The sequence below is a fragment of the Ceratotherium simum genome, chromosome 11 (genome assembly GCF_057802395.1).
Source record: "Ceratotherium simum simum isolate JZ-2026a chromosome 11, ASM5780239v1, whole genome shotgun sequence".
NCBI classification, from domain to species: domain Eukaryota; kingdom Metazoa; phylum Chordata; class Mammalia; order Perissodactyla; family Rhinocerotidae; genus Ceratotherium; species Ceratotherium simum.
This window is the reverse complement of record NC_141910.1, coordinates 29285002-29301564: the sequence shown is the minus strand read 5'-3', so window position 1 is coordinate 29301564 and position 16563 is coordinate 29285002. Positions and strand designations below refer to the sequence as shown.

Genomic DNA, 16563 nt, shown 5'->3' with positions numbered 1-16563 from the left:
GCCTGGTGGCGCAAGTGGTTAGGTGCGCGCGCTCGGCCGCGGGGGTGGCCCAGGGTTTGCTGGTTCGGGTCCCGGGCGTGCACCAACGCACCGCTTGTCAAGCCAAGCTGTTGCGGCATCCTATATAGGGTGGAGGAAGATGGGCACGGATGTTAGCCCAGGGCCAATCTTCCTCAGCAAAAAAAGGAGGAGGATTGGCAGATGTTAGCTCAGGGCTGATCTTCCTCACACACACACACCCAAAAAAAATAATAATTTTAATATTGAGCCTCAGTCACCCTGAGAAATAAGCAGGGCAAATGTTACCCAGTTTTACACATGAGATCTGATGAGGGGTGATGCCATTAGGCTCAGTGCTAATTAGTAGCAAGAGAACCTCAACCAGCTATTTGGTCTCCTGACACAGGGCTGTTTCTGACCATAACCACTGTTCAGTGTAAAACGGGCACATTGTTCTGTGAGACGTGACTGGTCTTCCAGTGTTTTGGAAAGACCGCCTACTAGCCTGCTCCAGAGACGACATCAGCCTCTTCAGCATTTCCAAGAAGGCAGCTTTCTTCTGGCCCTCCACCAAGGGCATTTCTTATTTGGTGTGGAGGAAAAGGACAAGGTCAGATCTAAGTCCCTCAGCTTCTCCACATCTAATGTAGTTGAAGGGCTTTATCACATGAATATTGGTTTCTGTTCAGCCCAAGCAAAATTCTTGGGGGGATGAAGAAGAAATGCATGTATTCCAGGTATTTTTTAGGGCTCTGAGAGAGGTTGTGGAAAAGGCACCTGTAGAGAATTTCAACCCATTTCCTACCCAAAAGCATTGTGTAGAAAATGGCCCCAGAGGTTGCTTTCTGATGCCCGCCTAGGAGCACCCATCTCCAGTCTGCTGTGCCAACTGGCACTTAGAGCCCTTGAGATAATACAGACAGCAGCTCCCTGTGGAGTGTAAACACTCATTCAAAGCAGCACCAGCTAAACTGTGAACCAGCCAGCAATAAGAGCCAAAGTGAGTTGGTCATCCCTGGGCAGGAGATATGAGGTAACTTTTGATTACTAAAAAAGTTGTAGTAGTAACCTTAAAAATGCAGGGCCCCTCATACCGTGATCCCTGGCTCTGTTGCTAAACACTAGAAAGGGCTCTCCTATTCAAGTGGAGCTGATAAAACCTTTTCAATAGAAACAAGAGAGATAGTGTGAAGTCAAATTGCCAAAAGTCCTCACATTTCAGCACGGACACTGCAAGAGCCAAACAAAACAAAAAGCAATAGACCTTTTTTAAAAAAGCAGCAGACCTGTAATTGGTGGCAGGATCCCTGGTTTGCTTTTTGAAATTGAAATGTTTGATACATCACTTGAGATTGGTTCTGGAGCACTTGGCAAGACTGTTTTTTGTCACTTGACAAAAGTATGATGTTCAGCCATGCGAAACGTTTGTGGTCTGCTTTTTCAGTGTATTTGTGTGGCGATGTCTGTAAATGCCAGAAACCTCTTCCTTTATTGCTGCTGCTGCTACCACCCAGCAACTGCAGAGGCAGTGACGAGGCACCTCCTCGCCACCAGCTGCTGGGATATGCCTCCAAGGCTGCAGGCTGCACAAGCTCGAAGTGCTAGTGAAGGGGTGTGACCGCTCCCATCATCTGGAATCTCCAAAACGGTGATGCCAAGAAGGAAGGTCAGTTCTCAAATGTTAAGACCGCTTGCCTCTGTTCCTGAGACTAAAAACTATATGTACTAACTACATTGACAAAATAACCCTGATATTGTAGCCCACTGACCAAATTTAAAGCCTCAGTTACCCTAACCAATATGTAGCTTTTAATTTGCATCAAAACTTTTACAAAAGATGTTTTACTATTGTTTCTACACACTTTAAAAATGTTCATTTTTACAAATAAGTTGAACAAGATAGCTTAAGTTAGATGCACCGAAGTACTAGAGATATTGATAGCCTCTGTTCTCCACATCTAGCTTCCAAAACCAAATGAGCCACGTATACACAGGTTGAGAAACTTAATTTTTTAATGTTTCATTTGCAGAGTTTTATATCCATTAAGTGCCTTTGAAAGTTTCCCGTTGTGTGGGCTGTTGTCTCACCTCCCACAGATGATCTCCTTTCTACATATGGTGCTAAAACATCAAAACTGAGGAGGGCTACAGGACTCTTAGCAGATTCCTGGTCTGTCACCCATGTCATGTGTTTATGTCAAGGCTTCCTAAATGAAAGACATCAGTTACCTACTTAGGAAATAGTGGCTCTGGGAAGGTGAGCAGCAAAGAAACTTGAGGGACGGGGTAGAATGGGTTTTCATTACGTTTAGTGCCAAAAACCACAAAATTCAAAATAGAATTCCAATTAAAAAAACCTCTACTACCAAAAGGAAGCCAAAAAAAAAAAAAAAAAGCTTAAGCTGGTCCAGGAAGATGAGCTGATTTATCTTGTTAAACCTAAAATGAGGTGACCTGAGGCTGCACTGGGTTTACCACTCCCAGAGTGGGGTTGACTTGATGCCACTGATTTGCTTCAGGTGAACTATATAGGTTAAGTCTGGATTGAAAAAAAAAAAATCTCTGCAAAACAAATTCCTTAGCTCAAACAATATTTGATAATCAAGATTATAAAACAAAATAATCTAGCTTAGAGTTCCTAAAAGTTGGCTGGTTGGTTGGATGACAGAATGTGAGTTGGACAATATTAAACAGAAGACATCCCTGAACCACCTCAATCATACTTACTTTACACTCAGCCCACCACTGACTACAGGAGGGGGCTGATGGCACACACTGAATGGAAGGCTGGTGAGGGGCTGGGGGCTCTGAGCACATATATGCCAATTAGTCCTTCTGGTCAGTGACTTAAAATTCTGGATCTTAAGTACTGGCTATTTGCAGTTGTCAGTTTAGAGAAAAGGTGAAATGAAGCATTTTTCAATTAAATAGATTAACATTTACCACGGAAGTGCTTCAGCATTCTAAATGGATTAGATCACTCATTAAGCTATTTTTATATGCCAATTTATTAATGCCTTACGTTAATCCACTGATTGATAGGTTGTTGGGCCCACAGTTAGTCCTTATGCAGTCCTAACTCTGTTTTCTGTGACCATGTGACGCTGAGTTGATAACCATGTCTGCCTATATTGTACCACTAACCTTTCATACTGATTGATTGGATCATGCATTGAAATAACCATGTGGAAGAATAATGAATTGATCGATGATATGTACAACTATATTTAAAGAGCAATAGTATCGTCTGTGTGTCAGGAAATCTTAAATCTTATTATTTGTAAACATTTATATGGTATGATTTTATGTATGTTCATAAATCCTGCACTGTATTCTATTATACGTTAAAATATTGGTGCATGAATTTATTTTCAATTATCAAAGTATGAAAAATACATAATTTAAAAACATTTTTGTATGTGTCAAATAATAAATTTGATTATGTAAACATAGTCTTTTGTTTTCAAAGTAAACACAGCTGCACTATGAGCTGAAAACCTTTCTCAAAAAGTACAAACGTCCACCCACTGGTTGAAGCCAAGACTATCCTTTGTGCATACTTTAAGCTGCAGTTTCATGAAACCAAAATACCAAACATATTTTAAGTCTATAAGCTTTATTGATACTTTGCTTTTACAGTTCACAATGCATTCCACAGATTTAGTTCAGTACAACTTAAACCACAATTGTATAAATCTTCATTTTATGATTTCTTGCATAACAATATTCGATATTTGCAAACATTTTTGGAAGCATTAGATTCAGTCCATAGATTCAGGGTTTGTGACAAAATTAACTACAGTAAGTCTGTGCGATGAAGTTGATGTGAAGAATTCTACGTGCATGGCGTCGGTTCACGTTGAAAACAACAGATGGTAGTGCTCCTAGAAATATTTTTTCTTTTTCTAGCTTATGTGCTTTGGAACTACACACGTACAACCAAAGACTCTGAAAGATCAAGCACTGTAGGGCAGCTGGAAGGTAAAGGTCTCTAAGCTTTGTGAAACACTATACATAGATATATATATAATCTATATTTACTTATATTGGCAATTAATATAACAGTAAAATTCACAATACACCTAGAACATACCAGAAAGGCAAGTTTTTTCACTCCTGCTTTAGTGGTATGATCTCGTCTAAACATTTCATTTCAGAAAATCTGCATCCAATCTACACAGACCATACACAGTGCACAAACTGTGAAAAGGGTTATTTTTTTCAGCTCCACTTTCTCTGCAATTCCCAAAATACAGCAAGACTACCTGTAACAAAGTGTACTATATCTTTCTCAGATCTTTTTTTATTCACCAGTGCCTCATATAGGAAAAACAAATATGATTACAGTTTAAATCCATACATAGCAGCTTACAATACTTAAGGTGATAAACACATGGCAGTCAAGACAGGTAATTGTTCCTCAGACACTGCATTGCTAAAAATAAGGATCTGTGAAACTGCAATGTCAAGGTTTCATTCTTCCCTGACCCCCCCCCCCATGTAATCAAATGAATATCCCCTTTAAAGATAAACTCCTATTGTTAATTATTTCAGGCTTTTTCATTCAGCTTTGCGCTTCAATCCAGGGATTTTTGCTTGAATTCTACAAATGAAAAGGAGGGGGAAAAGGTCAATGTAAATATTTTTATATTTTAGTATTTTGTTTTCTGCTTCTTAAAATGCCATCCTTCAAGAACTACTTTTAAACTGCTCAGCTTATACAGGAAATGAAATCCTAAAGCCGTCAAACTATAAGCTATAATTTTGCCACCTTGGCCTCACGAATTAGATTTAAACAAAGCCTTAAATACACATAGTGAATATAGAAATTAATGATCCAAACGTTAGAAAACATCTTTTGGCAACACTGATGACACACTTTAGGTCTGACATGAGATTTACTACTCATTATGCCTGTAATATGCAAATACTGCACCGTTCTCCAAGTCCAGTACACTTTATCCTCAGTAAAAGTTGCAGATTTTCAATACTTACTTAGCCATAGCATCTTTAACATTCTTATTTGCAAGTCCTAGATAATGATCTATCTGTGCCTGAAAGAAAAATATAAAGGAGTTATTAGAAAATTACCATTGCTGAAGAATCTTATTAACCATTTCTATGTTCCAACAAAACAAAGGCTTAAGGAACCACTACCTTTCTCATTTTTATAAGGCTTTGGAAACTGGCACTGATACGTTTGTAAGTTCCATGTAATAGAGTGAGCTCTGTATTCTGAAATCTGCAGTTAAGAAATTACCTGATGCCGTTCATAAATAACAGGAACGCTGAAGAGCGAAATCAGAGCTGAAAAAGGAAATATACAACCTTTAAAAAAGACTGGTATGATTTAAGGAACAAACTAAAAAGCCATCAAATTGGCAACACTCTTAAGGTAGCCAGGCAGTATTCCTAATGAATGAATAAATACACGAGGAGCACCTGCGGGTGGTGAGGCACTCCAGGACAATGCATTAACAGAGGGAGGGTGCAGAAACCATTCCCGGCTTCAAATAACATCACATAGACTTTATAAAATAAAGGTACCCCTGGTTGGTTAGCTTTATGACTGCACCATCAGATAAGGCCACCCTCGATCTGGTTTTACCACCGTTGGTTGGAGCAGTCTTCAGGAACTAAAGTAGTACTTCAATAAACAGTATCAGCAATTTATTTAAAGAGGTCACAACCTCAAATGTACAGCCTCTATTTTTCCTACATTATAAGAATATTCTTCACTAAAATGTCTCAAGTTCCTTGCTCAAAATCTTTCCTTTTTCTACAATTTTTCATTCCAATGGTTTTGTAGACTTACCCAAAATCAGTAGTGTCAGACCATTGAACAAGGCACCAACATAGGTAAATACCCACATCAACACTGCAAACTATAAGAAAATAACGTTAGCCTATTAAAAACAAAATTCAAGTTAAGTTTCTTAATTAAGCTTTCAAATAAAAGCAACTCATCTAAATGCCAACCTACCAGAGGCATATTCCTTGGAGACTTGATAAAGTAATACGGATACTTCACTTCTAAGTCACCAGTCTCAATTCAGAATTTCAGAATCCTAATTAAAATAATAGATTTGATCCATTTTCTCTGGACTCTGCTACCAAGTAGTTTAGTTTATTCTGTTTTCTCTGAGATCAGAAAACATGCCAAAAGTACACCTTACCTCTCTCCAGCATTTAGCTTTTAAATGGGAAGACTGAAAAGGTATTATGAGAATTAGCTGTTAAAACTGATGTTAAAGAACTAACAAGTTAAGTGCTTAAAGATATATATGAGCTGAATAATTCAAACATTAAAATCTCAGACATCTGAATAAGCAATAATGGGGCAGAGAGTACTCATTATCAGGGAGACTAGGTTTCCAATACCAAAAATATCACCTCTAGCATTTTATTAAAGATCAGAGGCACCATCTTCCCGGTGATACATGATTTCACAGCCATAGTTAACGCTGGGAATGAGGACTCCTCAAACTTTTATACCTACTAATAAAACTGACCATTATTGTTCTTTTAACCACCGCCGCCTTTATTTACTTAACAAACAGTAATATAGTTTTTACTATAGTGCTGGGCACTGTTTTAAATGCTTTACAAATATAAATTCATTTATTCCTCTTACTAACTTCATGAGGTAAGCACTATCATCACCACAGCAGATGCAGACACTAAATGGAGAGGTTTAATAACTTGCCTGAGGTCAGATTTCACTGTCCCCTCCAGGGGCTGGGGACTGCAGTGAAGTGACTAAACTCTCCTACTTTCGTAATCCTGGTCTCAAAATCTGGGATTTTTTTTTTTTTTATCATCAAATAAGGCAGTTTGGAAAAGGCTTTGCTTCTAAAAAGTGATTTCATTTTGAGAAGTCCTTTATTTCCTCTCCATACTTTAGTTTGTTCATGAGATGGCTGTACAAGAGAATTTCGAAGTTTTCTTCCAGTTTTAAAACTCAGTGACATCATATAGTAGAAAGACTCAATGACATGTTCAAAGCAGTTCTTGAAGACTGAAACACAAAGTCCATCTGGATTTTATTAAATATTTGTCATCAGCAATTCCTTTGCTTCCTAGTAAAAGCCTTCATGTATCTGGCAATCGCTCTGCCCTATTTAGTAGGTAACAAACATAGCACCACGATGCCACCATCTACCGTGATTGTTTAGGTACATATAACACGGTGTAAAGGAAAAGAAGAGGAAAGAAGAGTTAGCACCTCCATCATCTAAAGCACGGATTGGCAAACTTTTTCTGTCAAGTAAGATAGTAAGATAAACATTTTAGGTTTTGTGGGCCACAAGGGGTCTCTGTCATATATTCTTTGAATATTATCTTTAAAAATGTAAAAATCATTCTTAGCTCCCAGGCTGTACAAAAATAGGCCAGACAGATAGCAGTTTGCTGATCCTTGATCTAAAGCATAATCTTTAGATCTTTCTCCATGTATTCACTCATTCAACAAAATCTGACTGAATGTCTACTATGAGCTGGGTGCTGAGCAGTAATTAAGGTAAGCGTATTCACCGCAGGTCAGGAAGACACTTTGGATTCCTGTACCAACTGTCAGTTCTACAAATAACAACACTCTAATTACCCCTACAACTGAATTTAATGTTCAAGTGAGCAGATGTCAAACACTCATAACACCTGTCAATTGAAAATCAAAAATTAAATGCTGCCCTGCTCTTAGCAACTGCTATGGAACCACTGGTAGAAAGATTTGAAGCATGACTCCAGTTAGCAAGCCTTTTCCCTCTTACATAGTTTTACAGACTTATTGCAGAAGCTAAATATAACTTCTGCACTTGAGGAGGTTTACTATAGAGCAACAGAGCTATTTTCATCCATCACCATCCACAAGTCTACAGCAAAGAGTCAACCTTCCACATTTTAGAAGAAACTGCTTTAGCAGTAAAGACACTCTTACCTTGACAGAATTCAGATATTAACACACACAAGCTAAAAATAAGTCTTAATTTTGTCATTAAGTCACTGACAAGGCCATACGCCAAATCCACAGGAGAGAAGCCTGAGACTTCACAATGGGCCATCCAAGGGGCTCAAATGTCACTGGACTTGCCTCTTGGAGAACACTCTTCCTAAAAGGGAGGCTATCCAGAGGCAAAAAGAGAGGAGCAGAGAGAGGCTTCAAATGTCTGTGGGGCCAGACAGGTGACATAAATGCAGGAGGGAGGCTGGGTGAGGACTGAGGCAAACAGAGAGATGCATTCTCCCACTCAAGGAGGCACCCACAACCCAGCTCCAGACTGTTGCCATGCACGTATTCCAGGCCAATGTTGCCAAATTTTCCCATTTTAAGAAAGAACCAGGAATTCCCATTTTTATGTGCTATCAAAGGATTGTTAAATGTGGTAGTAAGAACTAGCATCTAGCAATTACACAATTACTGGAACTGTTATATAATAACAACAGCAACTAACATTTTTTTGAACATACATTAGGTCAGTGAATCTCATCATAACTCCCAAAGTTCAATACTGTTATTATCCCCATAGAAGAGGAAACAGAGACACAGATTAAGCAAGTTGCCAGATTTTTATTAGATGATGTCTCAATGGTGGGAGTGGAGGTAGGGCATTTTTAAGGAAAATGGAGGGAAGGTGCTTAGAATTTCAGAAATTACTTTGGCAATTCTGACATTTTCAAACTTTTCCTGCATTTTTAAATACTGAAAATTATTTGACCTTTTTTGATATATTCAGCCTCACTCCTATGACGTTGACTGTCTCTACATTTTCCCCAGCCCATTTCCCTTCTAATTTTTCTTTGAGCCAAAGAAACCAGAAAGGAAACTGTCAAAATGTGCATGTTAATAACCCCGTAAGACCCTGAGGGCTAGATTTTAAGATTCTTTTGGGTCAGCTACTTCAGGAGTTCACGCCTTTTTCTGCTCACTTTCAGATTTAAGATTCTATTCCAGAATATTATGTCCAGGAACTATAGCTAGAAATTTTCTTAGAAACAATTTTAACATATATTGTCACTAAAAGTTACAGAACTACCGTCATACAGAATCTTGTCTTTATCACCCAAAGGCATATGACAGAAAAATAAGAACCTTTGCCTAAAACACCTGGTCTTAGCATCTAGTAAGTAAAATTATTGGACAGATTTAAAATCTGAATATAAGGAAGTAAAATAAATCAGTCTAACAGGTCAAACTGATTTTTCCTTTACATTGAAAAAATTAAGAAAGAACGAGAATTGAAAAAACTGTTTTTTGCTTTCTTTAGGCAGAGAATATGACTCTCCTACCAGCTGCTGTGGTTAAAAGGCAAAAAGAAAGTCAGAAGGAAAATCACTTTGTTTTTAAAAATGCTCTCTATATAAACAAACACTGGGGCATAAGACTGGCAAATGCTCAAGGATCTGTCTCTAGAAAGGGAATACTATTAAGTCATTTTTATAAAGAGCCAAGTGTGTTAAGTTTTTTATCAGCTTTTTTCAGTAAGAGACATTTTAAGCAAGTATCGGTGTTTCTACAGTACCCTTATTCAGTGGACAAAAACAGATGGAATCTGTACTATAACACAGTGACATTAAAAAAAAAGGGTTTAACTGAAGTCTCCTCATGTAGCAGAACCACAAGGTTTATCAAGGAAGACCCTTCATGTGTATTATCAGAGCATGCACCTGAATCACCAAAGGCTTCATACCCATCACCTTTGCCTTGGGAGAAAAGACAGATACCCTGCCTTATTCTTTTGCCTCAACAGATTCTGAGACCTAAATGCAAAGTTCATTCTATGTGTTAATAGGTTGAAACAACTATTATTTATTTGGAGCCCTGAATGAATCACCATCTACAGAAGTCATCAAACAGCTTTCCTTGAGCTCTGGGCTTGCCAAAAAACACTATTCTGAAAACCATTCAAGTAAGTTTTCTTCTTTTATTTTTTTATTTTCAAAAAAGAAATCCTTAAGGAGATACAAGTAGTAAACTATAATTCTAATGCAAGTGTTTTTTTTCAATATTAAGAAACAAAGAATGTTTTAAAAATATAAGACAACTTCATAAAAATAAAGTGTTCCAGAAAGCAAATCTATCTCATTATGTGCCACTTGCTGTTACTTTCAAATTAGCAGAATCACTCAAGGCAAGAATTTATCAAGACAGTTTCTTTCATTTATGCCAGCTTCCTCATGAATAACATAATTGCTTTCAAAAAAAAAGCTTAAGGTAATTTTCAAAAGAAATTTAAAAATGAGATTTAACAGCAAAAAAAATTCTTTTTCTCATAAAAGTAAGTAACGGAGGTTCTGAGTCTTAAACTGAGAGAAGCACACAGCCAAAAATAATGTCCATCTACTGGCTTATTAAGGCCAAAATGTTAGTTAAAAGCATTTTGAACATTTAAACCCATTCTGACCAGTTCAGAAATTGTTTCACTGAGTCTGAAGGCCCAATCATCCTGTTGCTGTGATATCCATGGCTTGCATGATAAACTACAAACTAGTGCATATCTCTTGGAAAAGAAAAATTATGATAATTACTACCATAGTACATTTCTACCCAGACTTAGAATGGAAATGAGTCTGTCTTTTTTTTTTTTTTTTGGTGATGAAGATCAGCCCTGAGCTAACATCCATGCTAATCCTCCTCTTTTTGCCGAGGAAGACCAGCTCTGAGCTAACATCCATTGCCAATCCTCCTCTTCCCCACCCCCCCCAAAGCCCCAGTAGATAGTTGTATGTCATAGTTGCACATCCTTCTAGTTGCTGTATGTGGGACACGGCCTCAGCATGGCCGGAGAAGTGGTGCATCAGCGCGCGCCCGGGATCCAAACCCGGGCCGCCAGTAGCGGAGCGCGCGCACTTCACCACTAAGCCACAGGGCCAGCCCCGAAATGAGTCTTTTTTTTTTTTTTTAACTTTATTTATTTTTCCCCCCAAAACCCCAGTAGATAGTTGTATGTCATAGTTGCACATCCTTCTAGTTGCCGTATGTGGGACTCGGCCTCAGCATGGCTGGAGAAGTGGTGCGTCGGTGCGCACCTGGGATCCAAACCCGGGCCGCCAGCAGCGGAGCGCACGCACTTAACCGCTAAGCCACGGGGCCGGCCCCGAAATGAGTCTGTCTTAAGCAGAGTCACAGGCAGTAACACACAACACACAAAACACAAACAGCAACTTCTATAAAGGAAAAGCCCTAAGTCCCAGTGCTTGGGACTCACAGTACATGACTGGTATAGTGCTTGCATGGAGTCAGTCTGAACTGTAGGAGAGTTTATTTGCAAGGTGAGACTCTTAACAGCTCCTATGTAACAAGATCCAAAAACTAAAGAAAAACTTCCAACAATTACCAACTGAAGATTAGATAAGGCGTTTCAGAACATTAAAGCTTTTCCAGAATAAACATTCCAAAAAAGAGTCCAAAATATGACATAGTTTATGTGTATAGATGCATCACACAGAAGCTAAGAAATTAAGTGCTTAGACTCTAAAAGTCAAGCAGATTAAATCACATCTGGTATTAAATCGAGATAATCTTTTATTTTATTTTATTTTATTTGTTTATTTTTTTCCCCCAAAGCCCCAGTAGATAGTTGTATGTCACAGCTGCACATCCTTCTAGTTGCTGTATGTGGGACGCGGCCTCAGCATGGCCGGAGAAGCGGTGCGTCAGTCCGTGCCCGGGATCTGAACCCGGGCCGCCAGCAGCGGAGTGCGCGCACTTAACCGCTAAGCCACGGGGCCGGCCCTGTTAGATAATCTTTATTCTTATAATCAAAATTCCCTTTAATTTTCTCACTTTTAATCTTTATGATTTCCAAAAGTATGAATTTATAACTTATTTTCCTTTAAAAAGGACTAATAGTTTCCTCCATTTTAAATGATTGGATTCTGAATTTTGAAATCCAAGTTAACAGTAACATGCTTTCATTACATCTTTATTATTTACTTTAATATAAATAGAATTTTATACTCTTTAACTCTTTTAATATTAAATTCCGGGTATGTCAAAAATGAAAAGCAAATAAACTTACTTTCAGAGAATCAACTAAGTCATCAACTAAGAAGAGGCGTCTGAGTTCTTTTATCGTGCAGTTCACATGACCAAGAGCAGAATTACTGTATTTCTGAACCAACTCCTCAGAAATAGCGACTTCAGATTCCAAATATGCCCTAGAAAACAAAATACATCATAATTGTCACTGAATGGAGTGATTTTCCCTGGATGTCTTGTCAATCAGCAATTAGATATCTGTAAAAGAAGACATTAATAAAATATTTTACTATAAAAGCCTACTATTTCCAAATTAAGCACAATGTAAAAATTCACCAAGCAAGAGATATTTCATTGATATGTGCTGTCAGCTGATGAGCATAAAAAAAAGCATAGCTTTGAAACCAGACTGATCTGAGCTTGAATCTCAAGCTCTGCCTCTTACTAGGCCTTGTAACTTTGGAAAGTTATTTAGTCTTCCCTCTAAACCTCAGTTTCCTCATTTATAAAATGAAGATTATCATGAGGATTCAATGAGTGAAGTGCTTAACACAGTCAGGCACAAGGAAGCACTCAATAAATGGTAGTTGTTATTATGGATTTGGTTTCTTCTTCAAGTTGACATTATGTTGTCTCATCAAGTTTTCCTAACAAAGATCCTATTCATTTCCTAATACTACACTCTCTCAGCCTACTCTTCAGGGGAAACTGCCCAATATGTCAAGCCCCAGATTGTGAAATGGCTGCCAAAAGTACAGTGTTAATCCCAGTAAAACATAAAAGTTACTGTCCATTTATATGCCCTAATCTATACTGAGATAGCTGGAATTGTTAAATTTAAGAAGATAACTGTAATGGGGGGAAAAAGTCAAGTCTGCAGGAATGCAAAGAATTGTGTGATTAGTTATTGTTTCCAAGAAGCCATTTTATTTTGGCAGAGTAGAACCAAATCAGAAGCGCTAAGCATTCTCATATCTTTTGGGAGTAGCTCCTTACCCAGCCCCTCCTCATCACTTCCCCATGTCAGTGGACACTAGTTACTTACACTGAAAATAGGTCCTCTTTGAAAACTCCTTGTCCCATAGTTTTACCTCTGCAACATGCCCCAAATATGTCTCCTCGTTTTTATTCACTATGTTATCACACTAGGTTAAGTGCTCATTATTTATGTTTATATGTGGAATATTCTATCAGTCTCCAAACCAGTCTCTAATCTGTCTGCATCCTAATCCAGTCCTCTAGCCAATGCCAGATTCGTTTTATGAGCTATCCTAGATAGTGCTATTTAGGTTGAACTCAGGGGGCAGTTAGCATACCTGCTACTACCTAGCTATGTAACGTTGCAAAAGGCATAGCACTTCTCTGGGTTATAGTTCCAACTCTAAAATTAGAGAAATAGACCTTCCTAAATCCCTTCAGGCTCAAACATTCTGTGATTCTATGGTTCCAACTTTTCAACCAGAGCCCTCCTAAATCTTTCCAACCTTATTTCCCAATACTCACCATGTTGTAGCCAATGAGCCATTCATCAAACATTTTTTAATCTTAATGCCTTTGTTCATCATACTGTTTTCCCAATCTACAAAGCTCTCCTCTCATCTCTAGTGATAACATTTCCAGTCAGTTAGCCCCACCTCAAATCCCACCCACATATGAAGCCTCTTCTGCTCTTTCTTCCCTAAGACCCTACTATATAACTCTAACAGTGCTTTCTTTTGTATTATTTTTATGGTATTTACCATACCCAGCCCTGACATATGGATGTGTGTATACCTGTGTATTTTTCCTAATAGAGTATAAACTGTCAAGGACCAGGAATATATCTTTACTAGTACAATGGTCTAGCACACAGTTAGACAATTGTTCAAGTATCAAGTTGTTAGTATCAAGTTAAAAATAGTCAAACATTCACATCTACCCTTAAGTCAGCAATAATTTATTTATGCAGCTTTGAGAAATATAGAAAAGTGGCTGATATAACTTGAGTTGGTATTCTGCTTCTTTGTACCACTACTTTTGTTCTTGCTGAAGACAAGATGCATGGCCAGCAGGCATAAAGGCAGCCCTCTCCATCAGTGACAGTCTGTGGATATTTATATTCATTCAACTGGCACTTATGTGAAATTAATACAATGCCAGCACTGCCATCACTCTTTTCCAATGACCACAGCTATTACATATAAACTGTATGATATCATCTTTACTAGTGTGACTGAATAACTTGAAAAAACTGTCCAACAAGCTTAAACTGGCATGTTAGCTGAATTTACTTTATAATGACCATAAAAGCCCTTTGAGCTAAGAATAAAGTATTTCTAAGGAAATAAAGAATAAAGAAGTCACTAGTTTTTTCAAAAAGTCTTCTTTAAAATCAAACAATGCATAAAATTTTTATATTATAGATAATTTAGAAGTTTTAGCTTGACAATGTTTTTATATATTTCAATATAACCAATAAAAAATCATATTCCTTTATTATTTGTGGCATGATACAGCTCTGCCATTTTGAAGCTGCAATTTCAAGTTACTGAATTCCAAGTTTGTTTCCCCCTCTGTAAAATGGAGTAATACATCTATCTTATAGAGTTGTTATGAAAATTAAGTCTGTACATGAAAGACCAGACACATAAGAGCCACTCAATAAATGTTGGTCCCTCCCCCAAACTGATCATTACTTGATCAATATGAAGAGAAAGCTAAAGAGAAACAAATCAACAGTCTTTACAATAAGCAAAATAATTTAGTAGGTCTTCTTGTGAAGTTTAAAAATCAATTTAAGTTTTTACCCATTAATATCAACTGGTCAATGTTCTGGGTAGTTACATACTCATTCATGCCCAAATAGATGCTTGCTTTGCCAAAATAGTTTTTAAATGTTCACAATCTATTTGAAAAAAATGATATCTATACACAAAACAACTAGAGAACTCTTCAAAGCCATACTTAGTGCAACAAGAAATGAGTTCTCAGATCATTTTGAACCAGCGTTGCGGAAGCCTTCTTCAAAGAGCTAGGTCTTGAAATTAAACACAGAACCAAATAAAAAAGTATGACAGATTAGAGTATCTGGGGAACTAAAAAGGCAGCACGAAAATGAGCACAAAACTCTAGAAGGAGTAAATGGGTGACAAGACAAAGATATCTGGTCTTTATCCAATAGTGAACGGAGAGCCCCTATGCCTAAAAATATGATCAAAGTGGTATTTGAGAAAAATTAATCTGACAACATCTGTAAGAGCTGAAGCAATCTGAGGTAACAAGAAGCAATCGGGTAACAAGTGAAGCCAGGGGTAAGCAAACTTCTTCTGTAAAGGGCCAGGTAGTTTTTTGAGGCTTTGAAGCCATATGGTCTCTGTCACAACTACTTAACTCTGCTCTTATAGCGTGAAAGCAGCTAAATGACTGAGTATGGCTGTGTTCCAATAAAACTTTATTTACAGGGCCGGCCCTGTGGCTTAGCGGTTAAGTGCGTGCTCTCTGATGCTGGCGGCCCGGGTTCGGATCCCGGGCGCACACCGACGCACTGCTTCTCTGGCCATGCTGAGGCTGCGTCCCACATACGGCAACTAGAAGGCTGTGCAACTATGACATACAACTATCTACTGGGGCTTTGGGGGGAAAATAAATAAATAAATCTTTAAAAAAAAACAAAAAAAACCTTTATTTACAAAAGCAGGCAGGAGACTGGATTTGGCCATGGCTGTAGTTTAAGGACGCCTGGTCTAGACTGAGGAAGTAGGGGAAAAAAAACAAAATTTCGTTATTTTCTTTGCATGAGATGTAAACAAACAAAGGTAACACCAAAACTGGGGGCAAGCCTGAAATTAGGATAATAGTGGTGTTACTGATAGAAATTGACAAGTTTGAGAAAAAAGGTTCACTTAAAGACACGATGAGGTAGTGGTTGTCAGCGACTGGGTGGGGAGTGACCCCTAATGGGTATCAAGTGTCTTTTTGGTGTGATGAAACTGTCTGGAATTAGATGGTGATGGTGTACAATTCTGTGAATATACTAAAAACCACTGAATTTTATAGTATGTGGATTATATCTCAATTTTTAAAAGGGCAAGGGGGACATGCTGAATATGAAGTGAGGGCAGAAGACCCAAGCTGAGGTGTGTCCCATTAGGAATTAGACATATAATGCTACAGTGTACTTGTAAAAATAAGGGCAGAAGATAATAGTTTAGAGAAAAGGAGCTGCTGAAATGAAGGAGCTCTCCAAAGGTTAATACAAAAGTAATGCCTTAGGGAATGAGAAGAAACTAGATAGAAAAAGAATGGTTAAGAAAAGACATAGGCAAGATGAGAAAGCATAATAGAAAAACATACACACACTATTGGAAAGAAAGGTATTTCTAATATCAGATAGCATAAAAGTAAGCAATAAAGAAAATATAACTCTCACCAATCCTAACCATGTTAAAAAGATATAGCTTCCATTAAAGTGAAATTAGACAAGCGATACCTACTTCTCACAAATAAATATTACTAACAAGTAGCAGTTATCCTAATGATATGTAAACCCAGTCTTTTCCATCATGAGCCTATGAAATGACCTTTAGGAATCTCAAAAGCAGATGCTT

At 37.9% G+C, this 16563-nt stretch overlaps 2 protein-coding genes across 9 annotated transcripts in view; one reads left to right on the top strand and one right to left on the bottom strand.

Annotated features, from left to right (window-relative positions):
- The window catches only part of EML6 (EMAP like 6), a 267083-nt gene extending 263642 nt beyond the window's left edge, over nt 1-3441 (top strand). For 4 of the 5 annotated variants that reach the window (XM_087436763.1, XM_087436761.1, XM_087436762.1 and 1 more), the window contains one exon: nt 1445-3440. In XM_087436763.1, the coding sequence (XP_087292889.1) occupies nt 1445-1469 (25 nt within the window). In that variant the 3' untranslated portion in view covers nt 1470-3440. Of the gene's footprint in view, nt 1-1444 lie in introns of all 5 variants that reach the window. The other variant, XM_087436765.1, reaches the window with a different exon arrangement.
- A 158-nt stretch (nt 3442-3599) lies between these two features.
- RTN4 (reticulon 4) overlaps nt 3600-16563 on the bottom strand; it is a 74211-nt gene continuing 61247 nt past the window's right edge. For all 4 annotated transcript variants that reach the window (XM_004436632.3, XM_004436636.3, XM_004436637.3 and 1 more), the window contains 5 exons: nt 12018-12156; nt 5816-5885; nt 5261-5307; nt 4996-5054; nt 3600-4603 (listed from right to left, as the gene is read on the bottom strand). In XM_004436632.3, the coding sequence (XP_004436689.1) occupies nt 4561-4603; nt 4996-5054; nt 5261-5307; nt 5816-5885; nt 12018-12156 (358 nt within the window). In that variant the 3' untranslated portion in view covers nt 3600-4560. The remainder of the gene's footprint in view (nt 4604-4995; nt 5055-5260; nt 5308-5815; nt 5886-12017; nt 12157-16563) is intronic.